The sequence below is a fragment of the Ascochyta rabiei genome, chromosome 6 (assembly GCF_004011695.2).
Source record: "Ascochyta rabiei chromosome 6, complete sequence".
Taxonomy (NCBI): domain Eukaryota; kingdom Fungi; phylum Ascomycota; class Dothideomycetes; order Pleosporales; family Didymellaceae; genus Ascochyta; species Ascochyta rabiei.
The window spans coordinates 1,912,838-1,938,100 of NC_082410.1; the positions used below are offsets into that span (position 1 = coordinate 1,912,838).

Consider the following 25,263-nt stretch of genomic DNA (forward strand, 5'->3'; position numbering starts at 1 on the left):
AAGGATGTGAGTTGAGGATAGTTCGATGACGGTAATGGCTTGGGAATGCAGATGCGATCGTACATCTGATGCCGCTCACTCGGAACAACACAAGCAATGATTGCATAAACAAAAAAAAGGACGCGATAAGTGCGAGTGATTTCTTATCAGAGCTTCCTTGAAGTGGCGGTGCTAAATCGCCCTCTTGTGCTCCCTGAGTACGCCCTATCTCAGAATGGGTCCGGGACTCCGGGTCACTGTACCCCTGACGTCTTCTGCGTCGCCTTCAAACGTCTCTAACACTGACAGCTGGACATCAAAATGATCGTCGTGCATCCGCAAACTGCTGCAGGAACCAGGTACCCCACAGCCGTGAACCGTGGTTGCGTTTCGGATCGCGTATGGGCCATCAAGGTCTGACCGAAATTAGTTTTAGTGTGTTGACCATCGACGTCACCACTCAGCTTTCTCTCGCTATCGCGTCCGCGATGCCCCAAAGAACACACTGACACGTCCCTTTGCGCATCTATGCTTCTTATCAAACGTCCGTCTCTGGTATCAATTGCACGTATACATCGTTTCCAGGCAATTTCATTCCGTTTCGTAGCTGCAAAAGCTCAAGCATCGAAGCACGCGACACGACCAACACCCAAAGCTCAAAAAAAGCCAGCCAAAATGTCGAAGCGAACCGCGTACGACCGCGATGAGCTTGGCCATACCACCACCAAGCGCGCAAAGGAGGTTGACGAGAATCTGCCTTATGATCAGTTGAAGAAAGCTCTGGGCGCGCAAGAGGAGAAGAACGATGTCACGAGAGTAGTTCACCTGTTTCACCCAAAGGACTTGCGTATTCAAGACAACACCGCTCTACACCATGCTTCGGAGCTTGCGCAGAGCTCGAAGAAGCCTCTCATCTGCGTATATTTGCATTGCGCAGCGGACGAATCATGGCACGGCACGAGCCCAGCCCGAATGGACTTTATGTGTGAAGGTCTGAACATCATGCAGAAGGAACTGAAGGAACTGAACATTCCGCTGGTATTCCTAGAATGTGAAGACCGGAAGAGGATCGTGCCAACGGTAGTCGATTGGCTGAAGGAACACCATGTGTCACATGTCTTCAGTAACCACGAGTACGAAATTGACGAGATGCGACGCGACGTACAGCTGGTGAAGCAAGTTGGAAACCATGTTCACGTCTCAATATATCACGACCAGACGGTCGTCGAACCGGGGACTATGCTCACTGGCAATGGTAAGCCCATGAAAGTGTTCACACCCTACTTTGGCAAATGGCTCGACATCGTCAAGAAAGAGCCAGAGCTACTTGACCTAAGGCCCGACCCTAAGAAGCAGAGCGCAGCTATCGCTAAAGAGCTCAAGGATCTGTTCGACACAAAGCCTCCAAAGCCTGGAAAAGACAAGCAATTTGAAAACGAGGAGGATAGAAAGAGGATTCGAAAACTATGGCCTGCTGGCCATAAAGCTGGTGGCAAACGAATGGACGCGTTTCTCAAGCAGATCAAGAACTACAAAGCTACACGATCGAATCCAGCCGAGGACTCAACATCACGTATGAGCGCATACTTCTCCGCAGGCATGTTCAGCGTGCGCGAGGCTTTGCGAAAAGTCAGTGACTACAACGGCGGCAGCAGTGACTTCACCGAAGGACGCTCAAAACCTGGCGTCTACAGTTGGGTGCGCGAAATCGTATTCCGCGAACTGTATCGCCAGACAACGATGACGACACCACACACCTCGATGAACATGCCGCAGAATTTGAAATTTGACTTTGTGCAATGGGAAGACGACCAAGAAGGGTGGGAGAAGTGGTACAAAGGAACAACAGGCGAGCCTTTTATCGACGCAGGCATGCGCCAGCTTAATCACGAGGCATACATGCACAATCGCCTGCGCATGAATGTCTCCTCGTACCTCTACTGCAACCTCCTCATCGATTACCGTCGAGGCGAGCGCTACTTCGCTGAGACCCTGATCGATTGGGACCTGAGCAACAACACGCAAGGCTGGGAGCCAAGCTACACAGTCTTCAACCCTGTCAGCCAGGCTGAGAAGAACGATCCAGACGGAGATTACATTAGACGATGGGTGCCTGAGTTGAAGGATGTACAGGGCAAAGCGATCTTTGCGCCATATGAAAGGCTTAGTAAAGAGGAGTTCGAGAAGTTAGGGTATCCGAAGCCGCATGTCAACTGGAAAAAGACGAAGCAAAGGTGCATGGAAAGATTCAAGAACGACATGTCCGGCGTTGAACCTTAGGTAGAGAGCTGACGTGACGGCAGTTTAGGCCGTTAATGCAACCAGAAGCACTCACCTCCCACTATGCTATTACGTCAGTGAATCCCTTCAAAATCTGATACCAAGTCATATTTTCCAGCCAAATAGCTTGGGCTTTATCCTCGGCTTGCCCGACAATGATATATCAATCGTTGGGCTGCTTTACAATAGGCAACAAAGGACAGAAAGATTGGCCGTACACTCCTGACGTTATTTCTCGAACTATGGCTTGCTTCATCGAACTCTGAATTATATGACATGGGTTGCAACTATCCAAGGTGGTTTCGCCGGGCTCTTCGGGTTCTTCGGTGTCTTCAAGGTTAGCCGGAATTCACAACCGTCTACGGCTTCTAGTATCGGAGCGCCTCCATCGGACGTGAACGTCGCTTGTTCAGATTTGGATGGCTTCATGCAAAAGCACATGATCGGGAGATGACAAATGCTGGTGCAATTGGCATTCGTTTTTGGAGTGCAGCAATGATCTACCCCAAAGCGGCGCACATGTAGAAGCTTAAAGCTACCATGCCTCCAGTCTTCACAATTTACCCTGCCATGTTATCCTGCTCATTTAGTGTCTTTTGATTTTAAGAAAAGAATCATGTCACACGCTCTGGTCTTCGGCGCCTCAGGCATCTCAGGGTGGGCGCTTCTCGACGAGTTGACCCAATATTCCACACCAACATCGTTCGTCCGAATTACTGGTCTTTCCAATCGACCGCTCACACTTGAACAAGCGTATCTGCCACAAGACTCTCGGTTGAATCTTGTGAACGGTATTGATCTGACTAAGTCTGTACCTGAGGTGGTGCAGATGTTGACGGAGAAAGTTGAGGAGGCACGGACAATCTCGCATGTTTTCTTTACTGGCATGTATTTGAAGGGAACATGTAGGATGTAAATCCGACAAACGAATACTAACGCGAGAGCAGCATACATTCAGAAAGATGATTTCGAAAGCCTCAAAGAAGTCAACACCGCCCTCCTCGACACGGCCATTCGTGCTATCGAAAAAGTCTCCCCAGACTTGAAGATAGTGATCCTTCAAACCGGTGGCAAAGGCTACGGCCTCGAGTTCCCAGGCAAAGTGACTATCAGCCCACCCTTGCGCGAAAACATGCCCCGCATACCCGAACCCTACGCAAGCAAGATCTTCTACTACACGCAGTACGATATGCTATCCGAGCTCTCAAAAGGCAAAAAATGGACGTTCGCTGAGGTGCGACCTGATGGAATTGTGGGTTTTACGCCGACGAGCAATGCGATGAATCTAGCGCAGGGCATTGGGCTGTATCTGGCGATTTACCGAGAAGTGCATGGCGAAGGCGCAGAGGTCAACTTTCCTGGCTCGGAAAGAGGCTGGAAATGCAAGCATTCAGATACGTCCCAAGGCATCCTGGCCAAGATGGAAATATACGCCGCGACACATATCGAACAGTGCGGAGGCGGTGGCGTGTTCAACATCGCTGACGGCCAGACGGTAACATGGGAGGATATTTGGCCCAAGCTCTGCAAGCACATGGGATTGGTAGGCAAGGGACCCTCACCTGACTCTACGCCAATGGAAGAATTTGTTAAGAAGTACACTGATACGTGGCGGAAGATGGCTGAGACGTACAGCCTAAAGGAGAAGGTGGTGAGGGAGCAGAACTGGCCGTTTGTGCATTTTATGCTCGTGGATTTCGATTTCGACAGGCAATACGACTTGACTCGAAGCAGGGCTGTTGGTTTCGACGAGGGAATTGATACGCTGGATGGATACGTGAAGGCTTGGGAGAGAATGAGACAGGCTAATATCCTGCCACCTAGGATAGTGTAATTGCAGTTTTTTAAAGGTGAAACCCCTATTTCACAAATTATGGAAGCGTTTCTGTGTGAAATTGTGTTGGGAAGCCCGGCGCATATTCCGAGCTAGAAGGCGCGAAAGCTGCCGGATTCATTGATGGCTCGAAAAGGTCCCCCAGGAACAGGTGGTCAGGCCATCCCTCGAAGCCATCAAGGAATAGGCCGCTTGGTCCGTGGATGTTATAGTTGTTGGAACCAGCGTGCGAATTGATCGTTGGATTTCCAGACGATGCACTTGTACCTGTAGCAGGCGTAACTTCATGCACAGGTCGTGCAAGTGCCTTTTCGAAGATGTGAGTGATCCATGAACTGGCATCCCACGTGTGGCGATGGGCATGTAGTACCATTTTACAGTTGATGAGACCAGACCTGCCCAAACTCGCAGTCAGAGGTGCTGCTCTGTGTTTGCACAAAGAAAACGACACATGCGATGAAAAGGCCTTGGAACAGTTCATGCGGTGGAACAAGATCTTCAGAAGTCGTAACCATGGAGCATGCCATTGAAGCAATTTGCTGCGCCGAGAGACTCGTCACCTCATCGCCCAACCATGAGGAAGGAGAGAGCGCGTTGCTACTGTCTACTGCAGGCTCCGGCTTAATCTGAGACAATATGATGTTGTGATTGTACAGTATACAAAGTGTAGTCCGGAAAATGTTCGTATGCATGTTGTCGTTGTCCGCCCATTGTAAGGAAGATGGGAGTTCATTGCGCCAAAGTACCAGCAGTTCATGTAACATTGACGGCGAGGTCGCGTCTTGGCTTCGTGGATAGAAGCGGGTCTTAACAATCTGGCGAAGCAGTAGCGCCAGCTTAGCTGCTTGAATGTGATATAAGCCCAAGAGCTGGGCATCATCTGGCGAGAGGGAGCCTAGAAAAGATGTAGCCTCAAATTCAAGATCCTCTGCTGTAAGTTCATCTACATCGCAATGGTCGAGGTTGATTCGAAATGGGCGTCCATGCATTGATGCACATGCGGCATCTCTTACAAGCAGAGTCCACCATAAACGCTTGAGAAGGCTCCGATCTTGAGGTGTGATATTGAGCCCTACCATAGATCTATGACAACCAATAGTCTCAGAAATTGTCACTCCAATGGAGATCCAGGTATAGAAGTTCCAGTAGTTGTTTGGACTGCCTCCCCAGAAGCTCAACAGGATCGATACTTGAAGTGTAACGATCTTACTACTTTCGTAGCCAATGTTAAACAGCGCTTTCGCTTTGCTGTAGAACGTGAAACGTGCCTCTTTCCTGTTGTCAAATCCGGCTCGATGTAGGATCCGTAGCGGACAATATGTGGCTGAGACAAAGCAGATAGAATGCAGCAGTATCCAAGGTATCTTCCGCGCTTTGTGTTGTACAAGTAGTTCCTGTGGGTTGACGACGGGATAAAAAGGAAAGAATCGCTCGAAGAACACTGTAATGAGAGCGTCCAGTGTGACGTTTGAAGGTGCTGTGAAAGCCTGTTTCGCTTCGAGGAACGAAAGATCCTCTGGAGGTATCCCCGGAGGATGGGCCGTGTCAGGTGACGAAGTATCAGCATCCGGTGTAGCATCAGGCCCAGGATGATGAAGCAGGGGACGCCCGGCGCCACTTCTCGAGCTGTCTAATATGATGCCAAGAGGGAAACCCTCTCCAATGTAGGCAATAGAACCTTTGTCAACAACTGGTCCTCGCTGTTCACGACGCTGCAGCAGGTTCTCAAATACTGCAGACCAGCTTGCATCACGATGTCTTGAGTCAGAGCTAGCGTCTGTAGTTCTGGAGGGCGTGTCTTGCTGGGGCAGCAAACTTCCCTGGGCTGGTGAAGATTGAGCATGCAGGGGCTCTCGTAGCGGAGCAGAAACCCGAGCATTGAGTTCTTGTGGGACTGAACAGTCCCTTGTTTCGCCCAAAGCGTCATTCGATTCACTGCGAGTGCGGACTTGCTGTCGCCGTGGTTTTCGAACATAGATACCCCGTCGGGACTGAATTAGCGTGCAGCCGGGTTCTCCTCGCTGCTCGCATCGCGTGCAAGGGATCCCACGCTCACTCGCATCGCACTTTACGCGCTTTTCATTGCAGAGGCGACATGCTTTAGCGGTTCGAACACGAGCTCGGCGGTGTTCAGTAGTTCCTGACTGTGCTTCAGGCTGGTCAGTCGTTGGTGTCCGAGATCTCCATGAAGAAGACACGCTTGTCATTTTGAGCTTATATCTCGCGTAGGGTTATGGGCTATCCATCCAGTGTGAAGTGCACCACGATGACGCAGAACCCGGTTGCATATAGCCGGAAGGCGCTAGTTACTAAGCTGCAATCGGTCTAGGCCCGTTACCAACGCTCTTCCATCAGCGCTTCAAAAACCGAAGTCTTGATTTACTGCGACAGTTTATCCCTATCGGTCGCCAGTTGCGTGGTAGCAAACATCGTTGAATTTACGCAGACATCTAGTCTCGATAAACGCCAACTAACCCATGTCTACCCTGTCACCTGCCCGAGCTCTGGTGTTCTGTCATACGCACCAGCCCTCGGTTACTGTCTCCTATGTGTAGCCTGCCTAATCACACCCTGTAAAGCAATCTTGTCGTGTTATGTTCGTATATTTACCGGACGCCATGATGATGTTGCTCAAGGTGTGTGCGCCTGCCTTAGTGCTGTAAAAGTATCCAGCATATTCCACTGCGGACAACTCCATAGAGCTCGATTTTCGCCTCTGGACTCTGATATATTTGATGTGAAAACGATATGTAACGAACAGAGGGCTAAGTGAGAGGGCTTCAAAGCAAGCAGACATGACTTCCGCGAAAACAGCATGTTTACCCGCCTACAAGAGTTCGTATGATGCTTTACACGTGCCATCATTAACTTGCACATAGGTCTTTTGTTTCGATGCACAATCGCATCCGCGGACGTGGTGATATCCCCTTCGAAATCTCTACGGTGCGTCTACATCGTCATCTGAGTCGAAAATTAGAAAGTCTGGGTATTCCTTCGCAGGCAGCGGGTTGTTCCTACGCCGTGCGCGCTCAATCCTGCGGTAATTGTCTCGATCAATCTCGACACTGAATGAGTTATCCAGACTGATGATCCCGGCGTAGAACCTGACGGTATCATCTCGATAATACCACCCTTGCATGGTTTCATCCCACTCTTTACCCGCACCGCGCTGGGCCACTCCACTACCACACACGAGAGCCCATGCTGGACTCAGGCTAGAGATACCGATTACCCCCAAAACCATCAATAAATGAGACAGTGACTGAGTTCGTGGCGGTGGCGGTGGCGGTGGCGGTGGCGGTGGCGGAGGAGGAGGAGGAGGAGGAGGAGGAGGAGGAGGAGGAGGAGGAGGAGGAAGTAAACACGTCGCAGTTTCCTTCCTACGAGGATGTCAGTGTTGAGAAAGGTGGCGAAGAGTGGCAGTCCACAACAGACACGCGAGGGGGACTATCCACATCCGCCAGACATGCGCGCCGCTGGTGCAAGCAGTATCCGACATGTGCACGGACAGCGCGGTGCTAGTGGCATGATGCGCGCATTGTGGCAGGGATAGGGGTCGAAGAATGCGCGACGGCGACGATGTTTGGCACGGGCATGCACGCGTATGTCGCTTTTCTTGTGGAAGTGTCGTACGACCCGGCGCAGCACGCGGGTGTGCAGCGTGTCAACGCCGGGATGAAGATGTGAATAACTAACACACACACACACACACACACACACACACACACACACACACACACACACAGGCCTACCGCCCGCCCAGCGTCGCCGCGGCAACCCCCCCGATCGCCGCCCCAACCCCAACCCCAACTGCGCCCTGCTGGGCGCGCGTCAAGCGCCTAGAAACCCTGTTCTCGGGCCTCACCACGCACTCGGGCTCCGCGATGCCCATCAGGCCCGGTGGCGCATCCCTGAGCTGTCCGTACTGGACGCGCCTGCTCCCGACCTCATTCAGCACCTCGTCGAAGTCGCCGTGCTGCGCGCGCACAGTGGCGGGCCGGATGGCGGGGGCGTTGAAGGCGTTTGCGATCTCGAGCGGGCCGAGGGTGACTTTGCGGCCGAGCTGCCAGAATCCCCAGTAGACGGGGAGGACGAGCAGGATTGTGGCCAAGGTGGCGACGAGGGCGCCGGCGACGTAGTGGAAATCGGTTGTGTATTCCTCGACGATGCCGGTTACGGTGGTGAGTACGGTTTGCGAGCTCATGTTCTGTGCGCGCCGGGACTCGACAGCGGTGCTGGGCTGGCCTTTGAGGTAGAGCGAGGCGACGAAGGAGAGCGTGTTTACTTTGCGGAGGAGCTCGATGGCCGGGTCGTCGAGGCCGGGCCGGTCGATGTCGTAGTAGCATCTGCTGAACGTCTCCGTGTCGGTGTCGGCGAAGAAGGTGGTTTGGGCTTGGCCGCCACGCAGCATGATGTCCCAGTCGTCGCGGTAGGTGAGGTTTGCAGACGATGCGTACAGATTGTTGAGCACGTAGGTGAGCGCGCCGATGGTGGATGTCTCGTTGAAGCGCTCGTTCAGGTCGACGTACTCCAGGAACCGCAGCTGGTCGATCTGCGGCTCCGTGACGGGCGTGCCGAGCGGGTGCGACGTGTTGTCCGAGTAGAATTTGATGTGGGTGACGATGTTCTTGCCCTCGAGTTCTTCCTTCGACGGCACCATGACGGTGACAGGATACTCGACCAAAGCGGGACGAATCTCACACGTCCGCCGTGTGAGGGTTCCGGGACACGAGTTCTCGGTAGATCCGGCGTGGCTGTCGACGTACAGCATATCCAGATGGACGCTCGCATACGGCTTGGTGTCGCTCGCCCAAGACGACGAAAACGCAATGTCCCACAGCGGGTACGACGACGACGAGACGCCGCCAAGCTGCGTCTGGTGTTGTAGTCCGTAATCAACATCCTCGATCGTGGTGCTGCAGTTGAACGCGAACCCCAGCGCTTTGATAGCGCCGGTGCACTCCTGCCTGTAAGGGCAGTCGAAGAAACTTGCATTGCTCCCCAGCATGTCGTGCACTTTGCCATTCGCAATCTTGCCATTGTACGCATTGATCACGCCAGCCCACGCGGTATCGACCGTCTTGATTGCCCCATTTTCGCCCGGCACGCCGCCGCTCTTCGCAGGCCAGTGGGTCTCGACCCACGCGGTGACGGACTCGTTCTTGTAGTTGACCTGCTGCGTGACGACGGTCTTGGTCGCTTTCTGAAACAGGGTCGAGTCGATGACGGCGAATTTTGTCATCAGCGCCGCCAGCGCGACAATGTTGAAGTGCTTCCCCGAGGTCACGATCGAGTAGAAGCTGTACGAGTACGCGTGGTTTCTGTGCAGCGTGCTGAGCGAGCTGCCCTGCATGGCCTTGCGCCACCACGCGATGGCGAGGCCCTGGCTGATGAATGTGATCAAGCCGAGATTTTGAAACTGGTTTGCGATGTTGATCAGCACGTTGGGCTGGATGGGGAACCGCGTGAAGGGCCAGTCTTTGACGCGTTTGCTGTTGGATTGGCCCAGCACGGCGACGCCCATGGAGGTTGCGAACAGGATGATCACCAGCCCCGTGAAGCCGATCCAGGGGAACTGTTGCCGGAAGCCGGGACGCCAGTCGATGCCGTCTTCGAGGTCGTCGCCGACCTCGGCAGTCTCGACATCAGGGCCCTTGTTGTAGGAGTCTGACGAGGATGCGGCGGTGTCGTTGACGCTAGTCTTTTCGGTTGTGCTTGTTACGTCGTTGACACTAGTCTTTTCGTTTGTGCGTGTTACGTCGGTCGTGCTTGTTACGTCGTTGACACTAGTCTTTTCGTTTGTGCTTGTTACCTTGTTCGTGCTCTGAGCCGAAGTGATGGTGTCCGTTGAGTTTGCATCGTGAGAAGAGGCAGCCAGCATGTTCGACGTATCATGGTGAGAGTGCTTTTCCTCATTACGTGGCGTAGCGTTGGCCATGGAGCCGACTCAGCACGTCACTCGACAAGAAAAGGGTTGACAAGAAAAGGGTTGATAAGAAAAGAGTGGACAAGAAAAGAAAAAAGCAGGAAAGAAGAAGAGATGAAAGAGGCAAAAACGCAATGTTGGTCGGCGCTGACTGCACTGCACGCACGGGTGCGGCACAGCAGTGGGAGGTGGAAATTGGGCGTAAGACAGACAGACAGGCAAACAACAAGACCTCTCGTGGCCGCCAAAGCACCACCTATCTATACTGCGATGCCCCAGATCCAGACACCGCTAGTCTGCCTCCAGGGCGTGCGTGCAGAAGCTGAAAGACAGGCTCAGCCGTGCACACATACATACACATTTGTTAGTGTGGCTGTGGATTGGGTGCTAGGCGAGCGCGAAGGGTCGGGGCGCGCGCCACGATGCCCCCGCGCCAATCATGCTGGCCTGGCGTTGGCTCAGCCCAGCTGAAACGCCGTGTAGCTCCGGCGATTTGGCTGCCGGTGCTGAGAGTAAGGCTGCCGGCCAAGACGCCCACTCGTGCAGCCAAGACACGACGCGGGCAGAGCTGTCGGCGAGGGCGATCAGGATGACAGTTGGGGGAAGCTTGCTTGCTGTTGATGGTACAATGTTTCTACATGTGTTTGAGTACAGGTCTACGGTGCGTCATACATACAAGTACAGTATCGAGGACATGGCCTACTCCCAGCGCGACTCCTTCTTCAGCGGCTTCTCCCAGTCCTTGACGTGGTCGGCAATGACCTTGGCGGCCTGGTCGGCGGTGAAGTTGCGGCCGATGGCCTCGACGAAATCACCCTCGGGGTCTACACACGTTAGCCTTGGTGCTGCAGATGCACGAGTGGAGAATGGGTGGAAAGCAGTGGAAAACGAGTGGGCACTCACCCATCAGGTAGAAGTAGATGCTGTGGTCGACCAGGTAGTCCTGCCCGGGCGCCACGTCCTTGGGGGTGCTGAAGTAGACACGATAGGCCTTGCAGGTGTCCTTGATCTGCTCGTGGCTCCCCGTCAGGCCAATGAAATCCGGGTGGAACTCGGCCAGGTACTCCTTCAGCACGGCAGGACTGTCTCGGGCGGGGTCGCACGTGATCATGAGCGGGAGCAGGACGTTGCCGCACTTGTCGCGCACCTTTTCGTACATGAGCGCCATCTTGTCCAGCTCGTCCGGGCAGATGTCGGGGCAGTGGGTGAAGCCAAAGTAGACGAGCGAGTACTTGCCCAGCATGTCGTTCGAGCTGAAGACGTTGCCGTCCTGGTCGACGAGCTCAAAAGGGCCGCCGACCTTGGGCTTGCCGACGCCCTTGGTCTGCTCGGCGATGCGCTTGCGGGCCATGCGCTCCTTTTCGTACGTGAAGTAGGCCCACAGCCCGCCGGCGGTGGCGACGAAGAGCAGCGCGGCGGTGAGGTTGAAGGGCCCGCCCTTGTTGCGCGCCTTGATCTGGTCGATGGTCTTGAGCGCCTGGCGGTGGGGCGAGTGCGAGAAGGGTCGGCGTGTCTGGAGCGGGCGCTGGGCCGAGTGCGAGAAGGGTCGGCGTGCCTGCAGCGGTCGCTGGGCCTGGCGCAGACAAGTCCGCGAGGGCGCGCTGGAGGGGAAGGTGCCGGTGGGCATTCCTGTGACGGCAGTCGCAATGCGCGCGCTGCATCGGCGTGGGGCGGCCATGGCGGGTGTGCAGACCGAGTCGAGCGCGGGCGTGACGCGGGGAGTCGTGGTGCATTCATTCATCCATCCGTTGCTTTTCGGAAGCACGGCGCACGGACGGATATATGGACCGACCCATGGCTTGTTTCGACGTCCTCTCTTCCCACCATCAGACATTAGACATTAGACATCGACATTAGACATCGACATTAGACATCAGACATTAGACATCGACATTAGACATCAGACATCAGACACTAGACATCAGACATCAGACACTAGACATCAGACATCAGACACTAGACATCAGACATCAGACACTAGACATGATCAGACATGATCAGACATCAGACATTGTCAGATATTATTAGGACATCAGACATTAGACATCAGACATTAGACATCAGACATTAGACATCAGACATTAGACATCAGACATTAGACATCAGACATTAGACATCAGACATTAGACATCAGACATTAGACATCAGACATGATCAGACATTATCAGGACACACTCCTACCACATCACCCTAACCAGCAGCAAACCGACTCTTCGCCCTCAACCCCTCACCAAACCTCCACAGCATAAACGGCGCCGGGACACCAAGCGCCAGCGCCACGAACCCGAGCAGGCTATTCCCCCACCCAAAATCCAGCGCGTTGTACATGGCCGGCGCAAACAGCGGGAACCCAAACCCAGCCAGCGACCGCAGCACCGTCGCCGCCGCAATCGCACTCGCCGCGTACCGCGTGTAGCTGTCGACCAGATACGTCTGGATGCACTGGAACCCGACGATGACGCCGGCGCAGAACAGCGCAGCGCCAATGTCGGGCATGATCCAGTGCAGATTCGCCTGCGCGCTCCACCCGTACCAGAACAGGCCCGCGGGCACGAGCAGCGACGCCGGGATCATGATGGGCACCCGGAACTCGGGCTTGCCCACCCCGTTGTTGCGCTGCTTCAGCCGCCGGTACAGCATGTCGTTCAGCGGCGCCGTGATCTGCGTGCCCAGGAAGAAGCCCACGCCCATGCTGATGAAGTGGAGAGACCCCGTCCCCACGCTCATCCCGTACCGCCCTGTCCAGAGCCGCGGGAAGGTCGAGAGCATCAGGTACATGAGCCCGTACAGGTACGCCATGTAGCACGCGAGCACCTGCAGGATGGGCTGCGTGCCCAGGAGGATAAAGGGCCGCTGCATCGCCGTCTTCAGCGTCGTGGCCAGCGTTTTGTCCGGCGAGTCGAACTCGGTGTGCAGCGCTGCGTTGCCCGTCTCCTTGATCAGCTTGTCGCGCTTCCACGCGAGCAGTTTCGGCGCGTACGTCTCCTGCAGGAGGGCCACGCCGAAGCACTGCACCACGGCGGTGAAGATGGTGGTGGCGTAGAAACACCACCGCCACGTCGTGTTCTCGCTGATGAACCCGCCCGCAATAGGCCCAATGGCCGGCCCCAGTAGAGGCGCGAGGGAGTAGATGGAGATTGCTTTTCCACGCTGCTCCGCGTGGAAGCAGTCACTGAGGACGCCCTGGGGAGTGTTAGCCACGGCAATGCCTTCGACTTGGAAGCACACGACTCACACCGCCGATAGCGAGCGGCGCCGACCCGCCCAAGCCGCTGAGGAACCGAAACGCCATTAGCTGGCCCGAGGTCTGCGCAAACCCACATGCCAGATTCCAAGCCAGGTAGAACAGATTCGACAGCTGCAGCACGATGACGCGCCCGTAGATCTCCGACAGCGGGCCCAGAAACAGCGGTCCAATGGCGTACGCAAGCACGAAGATGCTGAGCGTCAGCTGCGCCTCGACTTCGTTCGTGATGTTGAACTCCTGGCTGATGGACGACAGCGCGGGCGCGATCATGGACGAGGAAATGGGCGAGACGAGCGTGAAGCACGACACGATGAGGGTAGCGGCCCACTTGCGCTTCATGGACCAGTTCTTGGGGTTCGCGGGGTCGTCGGCCGACTCCCACGAGACCTGCACGCGTTAGGCACGGCTGTGTTGAGCTCTGGTCGTGGTGGAGGAACGTACAAGGTTCGGGTCTTGGATGCTGCGACTGCTCTTCTTCTTCGCCAGCTCCGGCTTGGCTGCCTCGACGTCGTGCTCGTACGGTATCCCGCCCCTGATCTCCTCATATGTCGTCTCCTCCACGTGCGCCGGCTCGTCTGCATCTTCCTTCTCTTGCGCGCTGCTCACGCTGCTGTCGTCGCTCGACTCTGCTTCCCGCCGCTGCGTCTCGGTTTTATGCAGCGACGACGCATCGTCCTTGACATGCACGCCGTCGCCGTCTTCATGGTGGTACACCGAGTGGTCGTCCGGATGGTGATTCGACAGCAACCGATGTAACGGGGGGCCGTCTTGTCCTTTTCTTGATCTCGAAGAGCGGCGAGAGGTGGTGCGTCGCACGCTGTCCATGTTTTGCGGTTTGCGCAGCGTACTCGCTCCAGATTAAATCCAATGGCCGCGTCGAGTCGAGTGTATCAAACCGCGGACGTCTCGTCTGATGGACGATGTGTTTTCACTATTCTCTCCACTCCAGATGCAGATCAATCCGCGCTCTATGTACTATCAAACAGCACGGAAACACCGAAGAGAACTTATCGCTCCCTTTCTTTCCAGCGGTGCTAACATCCCACAGCCCACAGCTGACATTCCACAGACCACAGCTAACAGCCCACAGCTAACAGCCCACAGCCCACAGCTACCAGCCCACATCCGAATCCGAATCCCCATCCCCGATCCACTCCCTACCCACTGGACAGTGGAGGCGAAACCTCGCACCCGGCTTTAGCACCGCGCGCGCAAACGGAAACTCCGCTCGGCTCGTCGCCGCCGACCGCGTCGGAGCTTCGGCCTCTGTCACGCCCCGAGGCCCGCGCGGACTTTGCGGCGCTATCATTCGCTGGTGGCTGGGGCGCTGCGGCGCTGCGGGCGTGCGGTGTGCCGAGGAGGCTGGGTGACGTAGTGGAGGGAGAGAAAAAAGTTGGGTTACGAGATGGAGAAATACTGGGGTTGGACGCTGCGGTGCTTGGTTGATTGGTTAATTGGTTGATTGGTTAATTGGTTGATTGGTTGATTGGTTGGTTGGCTGGTTGATTGGTTGATTGGTTGGTTGGTTGGTTGATTGATTGGTTGGTTGATTGGTTGATTGATTGATTGATTGATTGATTGATTGTAATAAACGTCAAGTGGGCGAGCTTCCAACTACACCAGCCTCCCATGAGGCATTAATTAAGACGCTGCGGTGCCGAAGGGAAGGAGGAAAGCATTGTCGATAATGAACGTTGGATTGGGACACTGACTACCGGTGTTGATGTGTGTGTTTGTGTGTGTGTGTGTGTGTGTGTGTGTGATTCAAAAAAGCTGGGTACGAGGTCATCTAGGGTGTTGATTTCTTACATATACAACATACAACCACCAATCTTACAGCTTCGACTTGTCCTCTCCGCTGCGCTCGCGAGTCTCTTCTTCCCCTTTGATCTTTGCAACACCGCTTCTGACCTCCAATCCGCCGTCCTTCTTCTCTCCTCCACCAACAAACGGCACGCCCTCGCCAATCTCCAGATCGATCATCTGCGCCTTCCCCTTGACCAAGTTCACCATCATGTAGTTCATTACACAGCGCAGCCCCAGCTCCTCTCCCCTCTTCACGATCCAGCCATTGATGTAGTCAATCTCCGTCTGTCGGCCTGCGCGCGCATCGGCCAGCATGCTGCTGATGTTGTCCTTTGTCTTCTGCGCGACGCTGACGACGATGGTCTCGAGACGACCCGGGTCGAAGCGCGAGGAGACATTGGGGATGTACTGCAGTTCGGGGAGCGAGCGCACGACGAGGCTGATCTCAGACAGCAGCAGGCGCATGGAGCGCGTCAGGGCGTAGTTGTAGAGGATGGAGCCGTTGCGTGCGTCGAGCAGTACGGTGAGTGGGTTGATGATGCAGTTGACGGCGAGCTTCTCGAGCTGCATCTGGAGGAGGTCTGGCGGCGAGAAGGCGGTTGCGGACAGGACCGGGGTGCGGAGGAGAGTGCGCAGGAGATGGCGCTCGTTGGGGGTCCAGGTGGTGGAGGCCGATGTGGGGAGAGCGACGTCGTCGTCTTGGGTGCCTGGCGGTCTTGGGTTATTTGGGTTGTGCTGTGCTGCGTGTCCGTGGGGGGCGAGCTTCTTGGACGGTGCATAGGGAGACTTGGGGTCGCGGTCTCGCTCGTGCGGAAGGATGCCGAGCGAGATTGTGCCAAAGCCGGCATGGACTGTGGTGAAGGGAGCATCGGGCGCCGAGTGCAAGCCGTGCGAGTTGATGCCCAGCATGTAGTGCGGTCGCGTGGCGGGGTCCGGGAAGATGTCACGGTTCACCTCATCCACGATGCCCATGCCGTTCTGCAGAAACAGGACGACCGAGTGCTTGTGCAGGCGGTGCTTCACGGCAGACAGGCCCTGCAGCACGACGGGCGCCTTGCAACACACAATCAGCGAGCTGATGGGCTCCGTCGACTCGCCCTCGAGCGTCTGCGGCTCGTGGAAGCTGGACGCCTGGCCCGTCACGCTGCTGGACAGGCCGACCTCGTTGCCGTGGAAGCGGACGCGCGGGATGGCCAGCTCGGCGTCGTAGCCATCGCGCATCTCCGTGTCGCCCTCGGTGACGAGTGACAGGCGCTGCGGCGACTCCCTCCACGCGTTCAGGCGCTCCCAGCGCGGGAAGAGGAGCGTGACGGGCGGCGGGCTGGGGATGCCGCGGATGGCGTGCGCGATGAAGCTGCCCACGTTGCCCACGCCCAGGATGTGCACGCGGGGGTCGAGCACGGGCTTGGTGCGATAGAAGTCGGCGGCGTTGGCCGACGTCGACGGGGTGGTGGCTCGAGAAGACGAGGGCTGCGATGCTGGCGCCGAGCCTCCGTCAGCCGCCTCTTTCCTGCTGCAGCTCCCCGTCCAGTTTCGTCGCTGCGTCCAAGCCAGCGGGCGCGGGCAAGGGCTACCGGGGCTGCATCGGGGGCGTGTGCAGGCTGTCCGAGGCCGCAGCCTGGGGATCAAGTGTGCAATGGAGAGAGACAGCTTGGCCGATTCACACGCACATCAGCGGGGCGGTGTTTGCGGAGATGAGGCGCGGACGGCGAATGCGAGTGGTGTGGTGTGTGTAGTGTGGTGTGTGTAGTGTGGTGTAGTGTAGTGTGGTGTAGTGTAGTGTGGTGTGTGTAGTGTGGTGTAGTGTAGTGTGGTGTAGTGTAGTGTAGTGTGGTAGTGTGGTGTGTGTAGTGTATTGTGTGTAGTGTAGTATGTGTAGTGTAGTGTGGTGTGGTATGGTGCAGTATAGTGTAGTGTAGTGTGGTGTGGTGTGGATGTGATGCGCTCATCTACATCTGACGTGAAGCTAAGCTGAGCTACTCTCTCCGGCCTGACCTCGGCCTAAACTTTTTTGTCCACCTCGACTCGACCTTGATCGCAACCAAACACAGCAGACAAAGTCGTGACCGCGACCCAAAAACCCCGTACCCCAAGTCACACCCTCTACACCACAACGCCGCCATGGACCCGCAAACCGACCTCCCCGACCTCGTCGAAGACCTCGAAGTGAACATCGACGAGCTCTCCACCACCCTCACACCTCTCCTCCCCCCCAACTCCCTCTCCAAATCCGCGACCTCGTTGCCATTGCTCGAGAAAGCAAAACTGCACGTCCTGGCCGCCTACAGCATCGAATCGCTCCTCTTCAGCACGCTCCTCGCCTCAGGCGCCGACGCAAAATCCCACGCCCTGTTCCCCGAGCTAGCGCGACTGAAGCGCTATTTCGCCAAGATCAAAGACGCCGAGGAGCACATTGGGCGCGAGGAGAAGCGGGCGCGACTAGATGTCGGCGCAGCGCAGCGGTTCATCAAGCACGGACTAGCGGGGAACGAGCGCTACGACGAGATGCGCAAGGAGAAAATGGCCAGGGAAAAGGCGAGAGGATTGGAGAAGGCGCGGGCGTTGACCAACAAGAAGTTCAGCGACGACGACGACGACGACGACGACGACGACGAAGCTGCGCCTGCGAGGAAGCGGCGCGCGCAGGAAGTGGAGGGCCCAGGCGAGGAGGACGAACAGGAGCACACACCACCCAAGAAGTCGAAACTCGACGGAGACGCACAAGGAGACGATGATACAGAAACACCCGCACCCAGGCAAACACCCACGACCACCGACTCCCCCGCCCCCGCGACGAAAAAACGCGGCCGGCCTTCCAAGAAAGACAGAGTCGAAGCATTGACATCGACATCGACATCCACAGTGCAGAAGAGCGAGGACGCCGCGACCTCGACACCCGCGCGCGCAACCCGCTCCTCAGCGCCCAAGACGCGCAGCGAGGCGTTTGCGGCGCTGGCTGCTGATTCGCCGGGGGGTGCGAGTGCGAGTGCGAGTGGGAGTGCGGGTGTAAAGGGGAAGGGTAAGGGAAAAGGAAAAGCAAAAGGGAGAGGGAAGGGGAGATGAGCAGAAACACGAACTCATCAATCATAGGGAAGGGGATGACAACGGTGGTGAGGAGTGTGGATCCATCACCAATACTATGCGGTGACCGAGTGCACGCATGGCCAGAGCAAGTACAGATACAGATACAGATAGTAGACGAGGTTTCTGCGTGAGAGGCGTTGACATGAAGATACCCTATTCCAGCCCCCTTCCATCCTTGCTTTCGCGTCCAAAGTCATCTGAGTCTATCTTCCCTGCCATGAACTAGACTGACTGTACGCCAAACGCCTGATTCGTGGTATTCCCGTCCCAATGCATAACAGATAGACAGTAAAGTAATAACAAGCAAAACAAAAGAAAAGAATGGACAAGAAAAAGAAAAACTGTTTTGCGCGCCCTAGAAAATGCTGGCCAACAATTACCCCGATAAAGATACGGCAGAGACTAAGCCCTACTCAAACGCCCCCGGAATCGTCAGACTGAGCCGCTCGTCCTTCTTCCGCGGCGGCGTGGGAGGTGGATTCGAGTGCGACCGCTGGCGCTGCAGCGTCGGTTTCTCCATGACCGTCTTGGCGTCGAGCGATCTGCGCACTTCGGTCTGGAGCTGCTTCTCCACCATCTCCTCAACATGCTTCTCCTCTTCTTGCGTGAGCGTCTCCTTGAGCTCCGGCGAGATAAGCGTCTTGCCAATCGACACGCGCTTCTCCTTCTCTGCGCTCGTAGCTTGGAATGGGTCCTCTTCGCTCTTCGGCGCCTCCACAGCGATCTCGATCGACTGGCTTGACTCCTCGCTCGTTCGGGTCTTTTCCCTGTTGGCAAACGTCGGGCTGCGTGGGCTGTCGCGCATGGGAATGAAGGCTGGTACCACACCACCACCGATGCGGTTCCAGAACATGCGCTCGCGTAGTCGCACGCTCTCCTCCCACGCATGCTTCTTCTCCTCGTCTGTCTCGGCACGCCAATGTCCTGCGGCGATCATGCGCAAAAACCCAATGTAGTCACACGTCGCCCGCACTCGGCCCAGACACCAGTCGCATAGCGGGTACCTTTGCGAATCTTCGTTGTCTGCGGTCTTGAAGCGGTACTTCCTCGCATACTGATCCCCCTTCCTGCTCTCTCCGCATAACGAGCATGGCAGTATGGGTGCGCGGAATCTAGATGTCGATGTTGGGTTTGGCTCCACAACAAGTGATCCAGCCGTGATGCTGCTGACGACGGTACGGCGCGCCATCCACGACAGCCCTGGGGCGATGTCCAGTCGCAGTGTAGGCTCAATGTCCTCAGCGAGCGCACGCTTGTAGAACTTCTCGTCCTTCAGATTTGTCAACGCTTGACTAGCTACCGGCTCCCGCGGCGATTGGTTGCCGTTGGTGGGCGATTTGATCGAGGACGGTAAAGACGTTGTCGAGCTGTTCGTCAGTGATCCCAGACCCAGGACGTTCAAACTGCTGTAGTTCCCGCTCGACACACGGCTTGAAGGTCCTGAGCGAGGGACGGTCCTGAGCATGGCCTGGAACTCTTCAAACGCTATCAGGTCAGACCGCAGGATCGGGTGGATGAGGTGGGAGAAGTGGAGCGGGTGATCAGGGCTGAACTCTTCTGAGCCTGGCGTGTTAGGCGTCAGGTGGGTCGCTTCGAGCGGATTCTGCATCTTGTCGGCAGAGGTGATGCCAGGCGTCGACGGTGCGGTTGTTGTTGCGAGGATGTTGCTTTCGTTGTCGTCGCCATGCGAGCTCATCTTCTCCATGACGCCTTTGAGGTCTTGTAGCTGCTCTTGTAGTGAATGCTGCAGTACTTCAGCATCGCCAAGCTGCTGCTTCAGCTGCTCGCCGCGCTTGTCAGAAGCTTCTGTTTCTTTACGTGCTGCTGCCACCATCTGCGCGTTATTAGTATCTCTCTTTTTATTTATTTTATTTTTTTTTATCTTGACTTCACCTACCACATTGGCTTCCTCGAAAAGGGCAGCGGTCAGCTGCTCGACCTCGCTGTCTGTGTTGCGCTTCAATCTCTCCGCCTCTGCCCGACGTTTGCGCTCTTCCTGCAGCTCTGTCGACATCTGGCGCTCCATCTTATCGTACACAACCTTTTCGACCAGCAGACCGCGCGCTACCTTCTGTTCGTGATCCTTCACCTGCACCTCCAGCTGCGCTAGGCACTTCTTCGCGGCCTCCAGCTCATGCCGTGTTTGCTGCAGCGAGTCGTCGAGCATGGTCGAGTGGTTAATTGCATTGATAAGCTTCGTGCTGAGCGTCGAGACCTCCTGGCTGAAGTCTGGGTGCGAGTCGCTCGAATTGTGGCGCGAAATGGGCGGCTGAGGCGTGGGTGTTCGAGGGTCTGGGATCGTATTCATGCCGTCGCTCTCGTTGGCGGCTCTGGCGAGATGTGGTGTTGAGATGGATCTCGTGACTTCCTTCTTCGCCGGCATGGGGCTCAGCGACCGCAGTCGAGAGGGCGTCATGCTGCCAGAGCCATGCTGGAGCCACGGTGCAGCCGTGTGCATGAATCTGCTGTACATTAGTCGACGACCTGATATAGACTCGCTGCAACGCACGCATACTCGGCCATCTTGCTGATATGAATACGCCCTAGCTAAAGAGCATTCCAAGGCGCCCTGCTTCTTCGTCGAGGGTTGCTGTTGGTGGTGGGCGGTTGGCTGTTGGGCGGCAAGCGGCCGGGGACAAAGGAGTGACGACAGTCGAGAGACCAGGAGACGGGATGGTCGTTCACGGCGAACACATTGGGCCTGCGCACACCGTTCACGTGCAACAACGAATGTAAATCGTCGTCTGAACAGCTCTCGGACGAAAGAAAGCAGGGCAGCGTAGCGGGTATTGATTCTCGTACTGCCAGGCCGGAATACGTCGGTGGAAGGAACCGGCGATTCCATGGTCGCGCTTGCGCTGAGGTCACCACTTAGCGCCGTCACTAGCAGTGACTGCGCCCAGGCACATGACGCCGCACCCGGATCGCCATTTTTTGTCAAACCGGTGTTCATCGTCAAATCCGGACCAAAAGCTCTCCACTGCTTGTGGTGGACCCAGAGAATGTAAGGAGCCGAGCTGTCAAAAACGTGTCGCGAAAAGAGCCTCACAGCTTGGCCAGCGTCCCTTGCCTGCCCTGGAATGCACCCGGATCTGCGCAGGGGACGTCGACTCGGCCCTGGAAAACTCCTTGCCAGCAAGATCGATCAAGCGACAGTCACCATTTGCCGCTGCAGGCGTGTATTGGCGCTGCAATCTGGGCTGATTAGTTGCGATAGCCTCATTTCTAAGGTTCGTCATGGTTGGCAGGCGGGATTTGTTTAGAAATAGGCAGGAGCGCCGTTGTTGTCTCCCCAGCGCAAAGCGGAAGGTGCACCTGGTCAGTAAGGCAAAGTGCGGAAGGTAGTTTGAGCGATGTTATCTACGTTGCTTACGGATTCTCAGAACACTCAAGCCCGAAGGTTTTATTGTATTCACGACCGATTCACCAGCTATAATCAGGTCGCTGAAACCCTTCAGTCGGAGTCTTATTGTCTACTTGCGCCACCCCATCTCAATGCAAAAAACCACATGCACAGGCAACTCGCACGCGGACACATTGCTCGCAGCGTTGAAGAATTGACATGCACAAGTAGATTCGAGCGACTTTATCCCAACACGCCGTTGCATCCTCATCAACATGTCGACGTCAAGGCACTAATCCAGGGTCTTCCCTACCTGACTAGAGACTTCAGAGAGTGTCAGGTAGTAAGGCAGAGTTCACGTTGCTGGACTTAGCCTGCCAATCAAAGACCTGAGCCTGAGCCTGTGACCTCTAAAGCAGAGATAAGCGAATGGCGTGTATGCAAGCTTGGCTGCGCTGTACAGCCACGATGCCTTGCTGCGGTCGCCGCAGCCTGGCCACCCATCCTGCCATTTATCGCTCTTTCTCTCGATAGATTGCCTCTCTCCCTCAATGTCATTTCCCACTGCATCACACGAACGAGCTGGGCAGCCTCTCTGAGCGTGCCCGCCATGACGGACCCACTCAGTATTGCAGCCAGCATCATCGCCATCCTCCAGCTCTCTGCCAAAGTCCTTGCATACCTGAACGATGTCAAGAACGCCTCTAAAGACCGCGCGCAATGTGCGATGGAAGCCTCAAACACACATAGCCTTCTCACGAACCTGAGATTTCGCCTCGAAGCGAGTACTGGATCTGAACCATGGTACACGGCAGTTCGAGCCCTCGCAGTAGAAAATGGACCATTCGATCAATTTAAAGCCGCTTTGCTAAAACTACAGGACGGCATGACAGAAGGAGGCAGACTGAAAGAGGCTGGTGCAGCTTTGGTGTGGAAGTTCAAACGACAAGAAACGGTCGACATCTTGAATAGGATCGAACGACTGAAATCTGTGGTGGAAGTTGCCCTTCAAATGGACCATTTGTGAGTCTCAGCATATGGTGTCTTTGACATCACTAAATCTCTCAAGCAAACTCTCAGAAGCCATCAAAAGAGACACCGAATCTACACGAGCAGACATCCCCATGATCCATTCGAGGCTTAATACAGTACAGCAGAGCCAAGATGAGGAGAAACGTCAAAAGATCCTTGCATGGTTATCGCAATCGAATCATCCCGCCCAAAAGTCAGACATCATAGGTCGAAAGCAGGAGGGGACCGGAGAGTGGTTCACTTCCTCGCCAAAATTCACAGCCTGGCTCCGTGAACCAGGTGCCACCCTCTTCTGTCCCGGCATCCCTGGCGCTGGTAAGACAGTGATAGCTGCCACTGCGATTGAACACCTCGAGAAAACGACACGCAATGATACCGAGGCTGTTGCATATCTATTCTTGAACTACAAGGAGCAAGAAAGCCAGAACATTGTTGATCTGCTGGGTGCGATTGTCAAACAGTTTGTACAAGGTCGAGCACTGATTGCTGATCACGTACTGGAACTATACAGACGGCACGGTGGAACAGTGAAGCCATCGACCAAAGAACTTGCAAATGCTCTCCAGGCTGTTGTCTCGGAATTGGGCACCGCGTACCTTGTAGTCGATGCGTTGGATGAATGCTCCGATAGTGACGGCACTCGACGCCAGCTATTAGCTCACTTACGACTTACACAGCAGCACGCGGGTCTACAGTTGATGGTCACCTCACGGCCCTTGCCAGATGTTGTGGCCGAGTTCCCAATTGCGACGATGTTAGTAGTGCGAGCGGACTCTGACGATGTCAAGCAATATGTGACTGGACAACTCAATCGACTCCCAAGATGCATCCAGCGGGACATTTCGTTGCAAGATCAGGTTCGAGACGAGATCACAACAGCAATCGATGGAATGTACGTCTACTAGCTGTCCACTACGTTCAGCCACGACACTGACACGTATTCTAGGTTCCTGCTTGCTCGCCTACATGTGGACTCACTCTTAGACAAGAAGACAAAAAAAGCCGTTCTCTCCACATTGGCACGATTGTCCAAGTCTCAATCAGCACTCAAAGACGCGTACGGCGATGCAATTGAACGCATTGACAACCAACTGAACGGGGATTCTGCCTTGGCGAAGCGTGCACTATCATGGATAACACTCGCTCGCCGACCGCTAAGAGTGACTGAGCTACTCTGCGCCTTTGCAGTAGAGTCAGGGGCGACAGAACTTGATTCAGACAATATGCTAGACATCGAGGATGTTGTATCCGTTTGCGCTGGTTTGATTACCGTCGAAGAAGAAAGTGGGACCATTCGACTTGTACACTATACTACGCAAGAATTTCTTGAAAACATTCTGGAGACATGGAATCCCGAGGCAAAGGTAGACGTCACCATGACGTGTCTAAACTATCTTTCTATAGACGATTTTCGACCAGTTGTAGATAACACTACGGACCTGCAATTACGACTCGACAACCACGAATTCCTCGACTATGCAGGGTCCTACTGGGGCGAACATGCAAAGTTTGTGCAGGCTTATATATGCGAAGAGGCTTGCGCATTCCTTTCAGACGCCTCACTGCTGCTTTGTGCTGCACAAGTCTTGTTCAGAAAGGACTCGTTTTATCTTATAGACCTTCAAGGCTTCCCTGATTGCACCTCAACATACGTGCATGTCACAGTAAGATTCGGGTTATGCGAGTTGTTGCGTCTGATGTTTTCTAAGTTGAAAGACGATGTGATCACAACAGTCTGTGCCCAAGATTACAGGTATCGGACGCCCGTTCTGATAGCGGTAGGCCAAGGGGACATGGAGATGGCAGAACTACTCATTGAGCATGGCGCTGACCCCTTTATGCCTGGAGTTCCAGAAGTACTGTCGAACCACCTGGCAGATTCCAACGACTACAGCCCACTACATCTGGCGTCAATCCGCGGCCATAAGGACTTGGCTAGTTGGTTGCTCGATAAAGGCGTCAAGATCGATACCCTGAATCTGAACAAAGAGACAGCTCTAGCTGTAGCTTCCCGCTCTGGACAAAGGCCAGCCGTGGATTTCTTGATCAAAAATGGAGCCAACGTGGATTCCATACCGGAATCGTTCCTTGCGAAAAGCCCACTTCAAATGGCTGTACAAGGCGGCCACGTGCAGATTTCGTCAATGCTACTGGTCGCAGGTGCAGACGTCAATGCAAGTAGATGGTTCCAGCCCCCCCTCTTTTTAGCTGCAAGGCATGGTCATGAACAGATCACGACCATGCTGCTCAGCGTGGGTGCAAACATCGATGCGCAAGCTATCGGATGTACTGCTCTCGGACAGGCCTCGTTCTTTGGCCATGAGAAGATTGTGAAGTTGCTCCTTGATGCAGGTGCAGATTGCAACGTTGGCGATGCCGGATGGAAACCGCTCAAGAACGCGATAGAGGGAGGTTATGTGAGCATTATCGAACTGCTGGTAGCAAGCGGTGCGGAAACAAGGGGTCGAACTTTGGGAGAGATACTGGTCGAAGTTGAGAGAGAGCGACAGCACAGGGAGTGAGGACGTATAGAGTATCCCCCGGACAGACTTTAGCACTGTGATCAAGCAACTTCACCGCGACCCGAGAATTTTGATAGCAGACAAGTAAAGATTAGCTGGTTTCTAACACAGTAGACAGACATCTACTGAAAGCGGCCAAAATTTATTGTTTCGGGTTTATCCCAACAAAATGGTATTTTGCAGTCTTCTTTAATGCAGAAGAGGCAGTTG

At 55.1% G+C, this 25,263-nt stretch overlaps 11 protein-coding genes across 11 annotated transcripts, besides 14 other annotated features; 4 read left to right on the plus strand and 7 right to left on the minus strand.

Moving 5' to 3' along the window:
• Positions 1-507: 507 nt before the first annotated feature.
• Positions 508-2,259, plus strand: EKO05_0004572 (Deoxyribodipyrimidine photo-lyase; the record flags this gene model as incomplete). Its single annotated transcript, XM_038945605.2, has 1 exon — positions 508-2,259. One exon carries the CDS (start codon positions 508-510, stop codon positions 2,257-2,259), a length of 1,752 nt encoding a protein of 583 aa, XP_038800356.2.
• Positions 2,260-3,391: 1,132 nt separating this feature from the next.
• Positions 3,392-4,093, plus strand: EKO05_0004573 (uncharacterized protein; the record flags this gene model as incomplete). The annotated part of the gene is made up of 1 exon (XM_038938692.2): positions 3,392-4,093. The coding sequence occupies one exon, from the start codon at positions 3,392-3,394 to the stop codon at positions 4,091-4,093; it is 702 nt and encodes a 233-aa protein (XP_038800357.2).
• A 374-nt stretch (positions 4,094-4,467) lies between these two features.
• On the minus strand, positions 4,468-6,300 carry EKO05_0004574 (uncharacterized protein; the record flags this gene model as incomplete). The annotated part of the gene is made up of 1 exon (XM_059636419.1): positions 4,468-6,300. One exon carries the CDS (start codon positions 6,298-6,300, stop codon positions 4,468-4,470), a length of 1,833 nt encoding a protein of 610 aa, XP_059492402.1.
• A 731-nt stretch (positions 6,301-7,031) lies between these two features.
• On the minus strand, positions 7,032-7,337 carry EKO05_0004575 (uncharacterized protein; the record flags this gene model as incomplete). The annotated part of the gene is made up of 2 exons (XM_059636420.1): positions 7,032-7,054; positions 7,112-7,337. The coding sequence occupies 2 exons, from the start codon at positions 7,335-7,337 to the stop codon at positions 7,032-7,034; spliced, it is 249 nt and encodes an 82-aa protein (XP_059492403.1).
• Positions 7,338-7,363: 26 nt separating this feature from the next.
• Positions 7,364-7,398: a tandem repeat.
• Positions 7,399-7,449: a tandem repeat.
• A 338-nt stretch (positions 7,450-7,787) lies between these two features.
• Positions 7,788-7,838: a tandem repeat.
• A 3-nt stretch (positions 7,839-7,841) lies between these two features.
• On the minus strand, positions 7,842-10,031 carry EKO05_0004576 (uncharacterized protein; the record flags this gene model as incomplete). The annotated part of the gene is made up of 1 exon (XM_038938780.2): positions 7,842-10,031. The coding sequence occupies one exon, from the start codon at positions 10,029-10,031 to the stop codon at positions 7,842-7,844; it is 2,190 nt and encodes a 729-aa protein (XP_038800358.2).
• Positions 7,868-7,904: a tandem repeat.
• A 192-nt stretch (positions 10,032-10,223) lies between the features above and the next one.
• Positions 10,224-10,251: a tandem repeat.
• A 467-nt stretch (positions 10,252-10,718) lies between these two features.
• EKO05_0004577 (Cu-binding protein) lies at positions 10,719-11,853 on the minus strand (the record flags this gene model as incomplete). The annotated part of the gene is made up of 2 exons (XM_038938923.2): positions 10,719-10,843; positions 10,923-11,853. 2 exons carry the CDS (start codon positions 11,851-11,853, stop codon positions 10,719-10,721), a joined length of 1,056 nt encoding a protein of 351 aa, XP_038800359.2.
• Positions 11,848-12,171: a tandem repeat.
• A 38-nt stretch (positions 12,172-12,209) lies between these two features.
• EKO05_0004578 (uncharacterized protein) lies at positions 12,210-14,091 on the minus strand (the record flags this gene model as incomplete). Its single annotated transcript, XM_038938821.1, has 3 exons — positions 12,210-13,202; positions 13,255-13,653; positions 13,708-14,091. The coding sequence occupies 3 exons, from the start codon at positions 14,089-14,091 to the stop codon at positions 12,210-12,212; spliced, it is 1,776 nt and encodes a 591-aa protein (XP_038800360.1).
• A 212-nt stretch (positions 14,092-14,303) lies between these two features.
• Positions 14,304-14,393: a tandem repeat.
• Positions 14,381-14,424: a tandem repeat.
• A 566-nt stretch (positions 14,425-14,990) lies between these two features.
• Positions 14,991-15,028: a tandem repeat.
• Positions 15,029-15,099: 71 nt separating this feature from the next.
• Positions 15,100-16,293, minus strand: EKO05_0004579 (uncharacterized protein; the record flags this gene model as incomplete). Its single annotated transcript, XM_038938982.2, has 1 exon — positions 15,100-16,293. The coding sequence occupies one exon, from the start codon at positions 16,291-16,293 to the stop codon at positions 15,100-15,102; it is 1,194 nt and encodes a 397-aa protein (XP_038800361.2).
• Positions 16,294-16,793: 500 nt separating this feature from the next.
• Positions 16,794-17,004: a tandem repeat.
• Positions 17,005-17,193: 189 nt separating this feature from the next.
• Positions 17,194-18,135, plus strand: EKO05_0004580 (uncharacterized protein; the record flags this gene model as incomplete). Its single annotated transcript, XM_038945606.1, has 1 exon — positions 17,194-18,135. One exon carries the CDS (start codon positions 17,194-17,196, stop codon positions 18,133-18,135), a length of 942 nt encoding a protein of 313 aa, XP_038800362.1.
• Positions 17,655-17,687: a tandem repeat.
• Positions 18,047-18,079: a tandem repeat.
• Positions 18,136-18,565: 430 nt separating the features above from the next.
• EKO05_0004581 (rab guanine nucleotide exchange factor S2) lies at positions 18,566-20,679 on the minus strand (the record flags this gene model as incomplete). The annotated part of the gene is made up of 3 exons (XM_038938899.1): positions 18,566-19,990; positions 20,054-20,618; positions 20,666-20,679. 3 exons carry the CDS (start codon positions 20,677-20,679, stop codon positions 18,566-18,568), a joined length of 2,004 nt encoding a protein of 667 aa, XP_038800363.1.
• Positions 20,013-20,041: a tandem repeat.
• A 62-nt stretch (positions 20,680-20,741) lies between the features above and the next one.
• Positions 20,742-20,778: a tandem repeat.
• Positions 20,779-22,109: 1,331 nt separating this feature from the next.
• EKO05_0004582 (uncharacterized protein) lies at positions 22,110-25,053 on the plus strand (the record flags this gene model as incomplete). Its single annotated transcript, XM_059636421.1, has 3 exons — positions 22,110-22,522; positions 22,569-23,423; positions 23,478-25,053. 3 exons carry the CDS (start codon positions 22,110-22,112, stop codon positions 25,051-25,053), a joined length of 2,844 nt encoding a protein of 947 aa, XP_059492404.1.
• Positions 25,054-25,263: the final 210 nt, after the last annotated feature.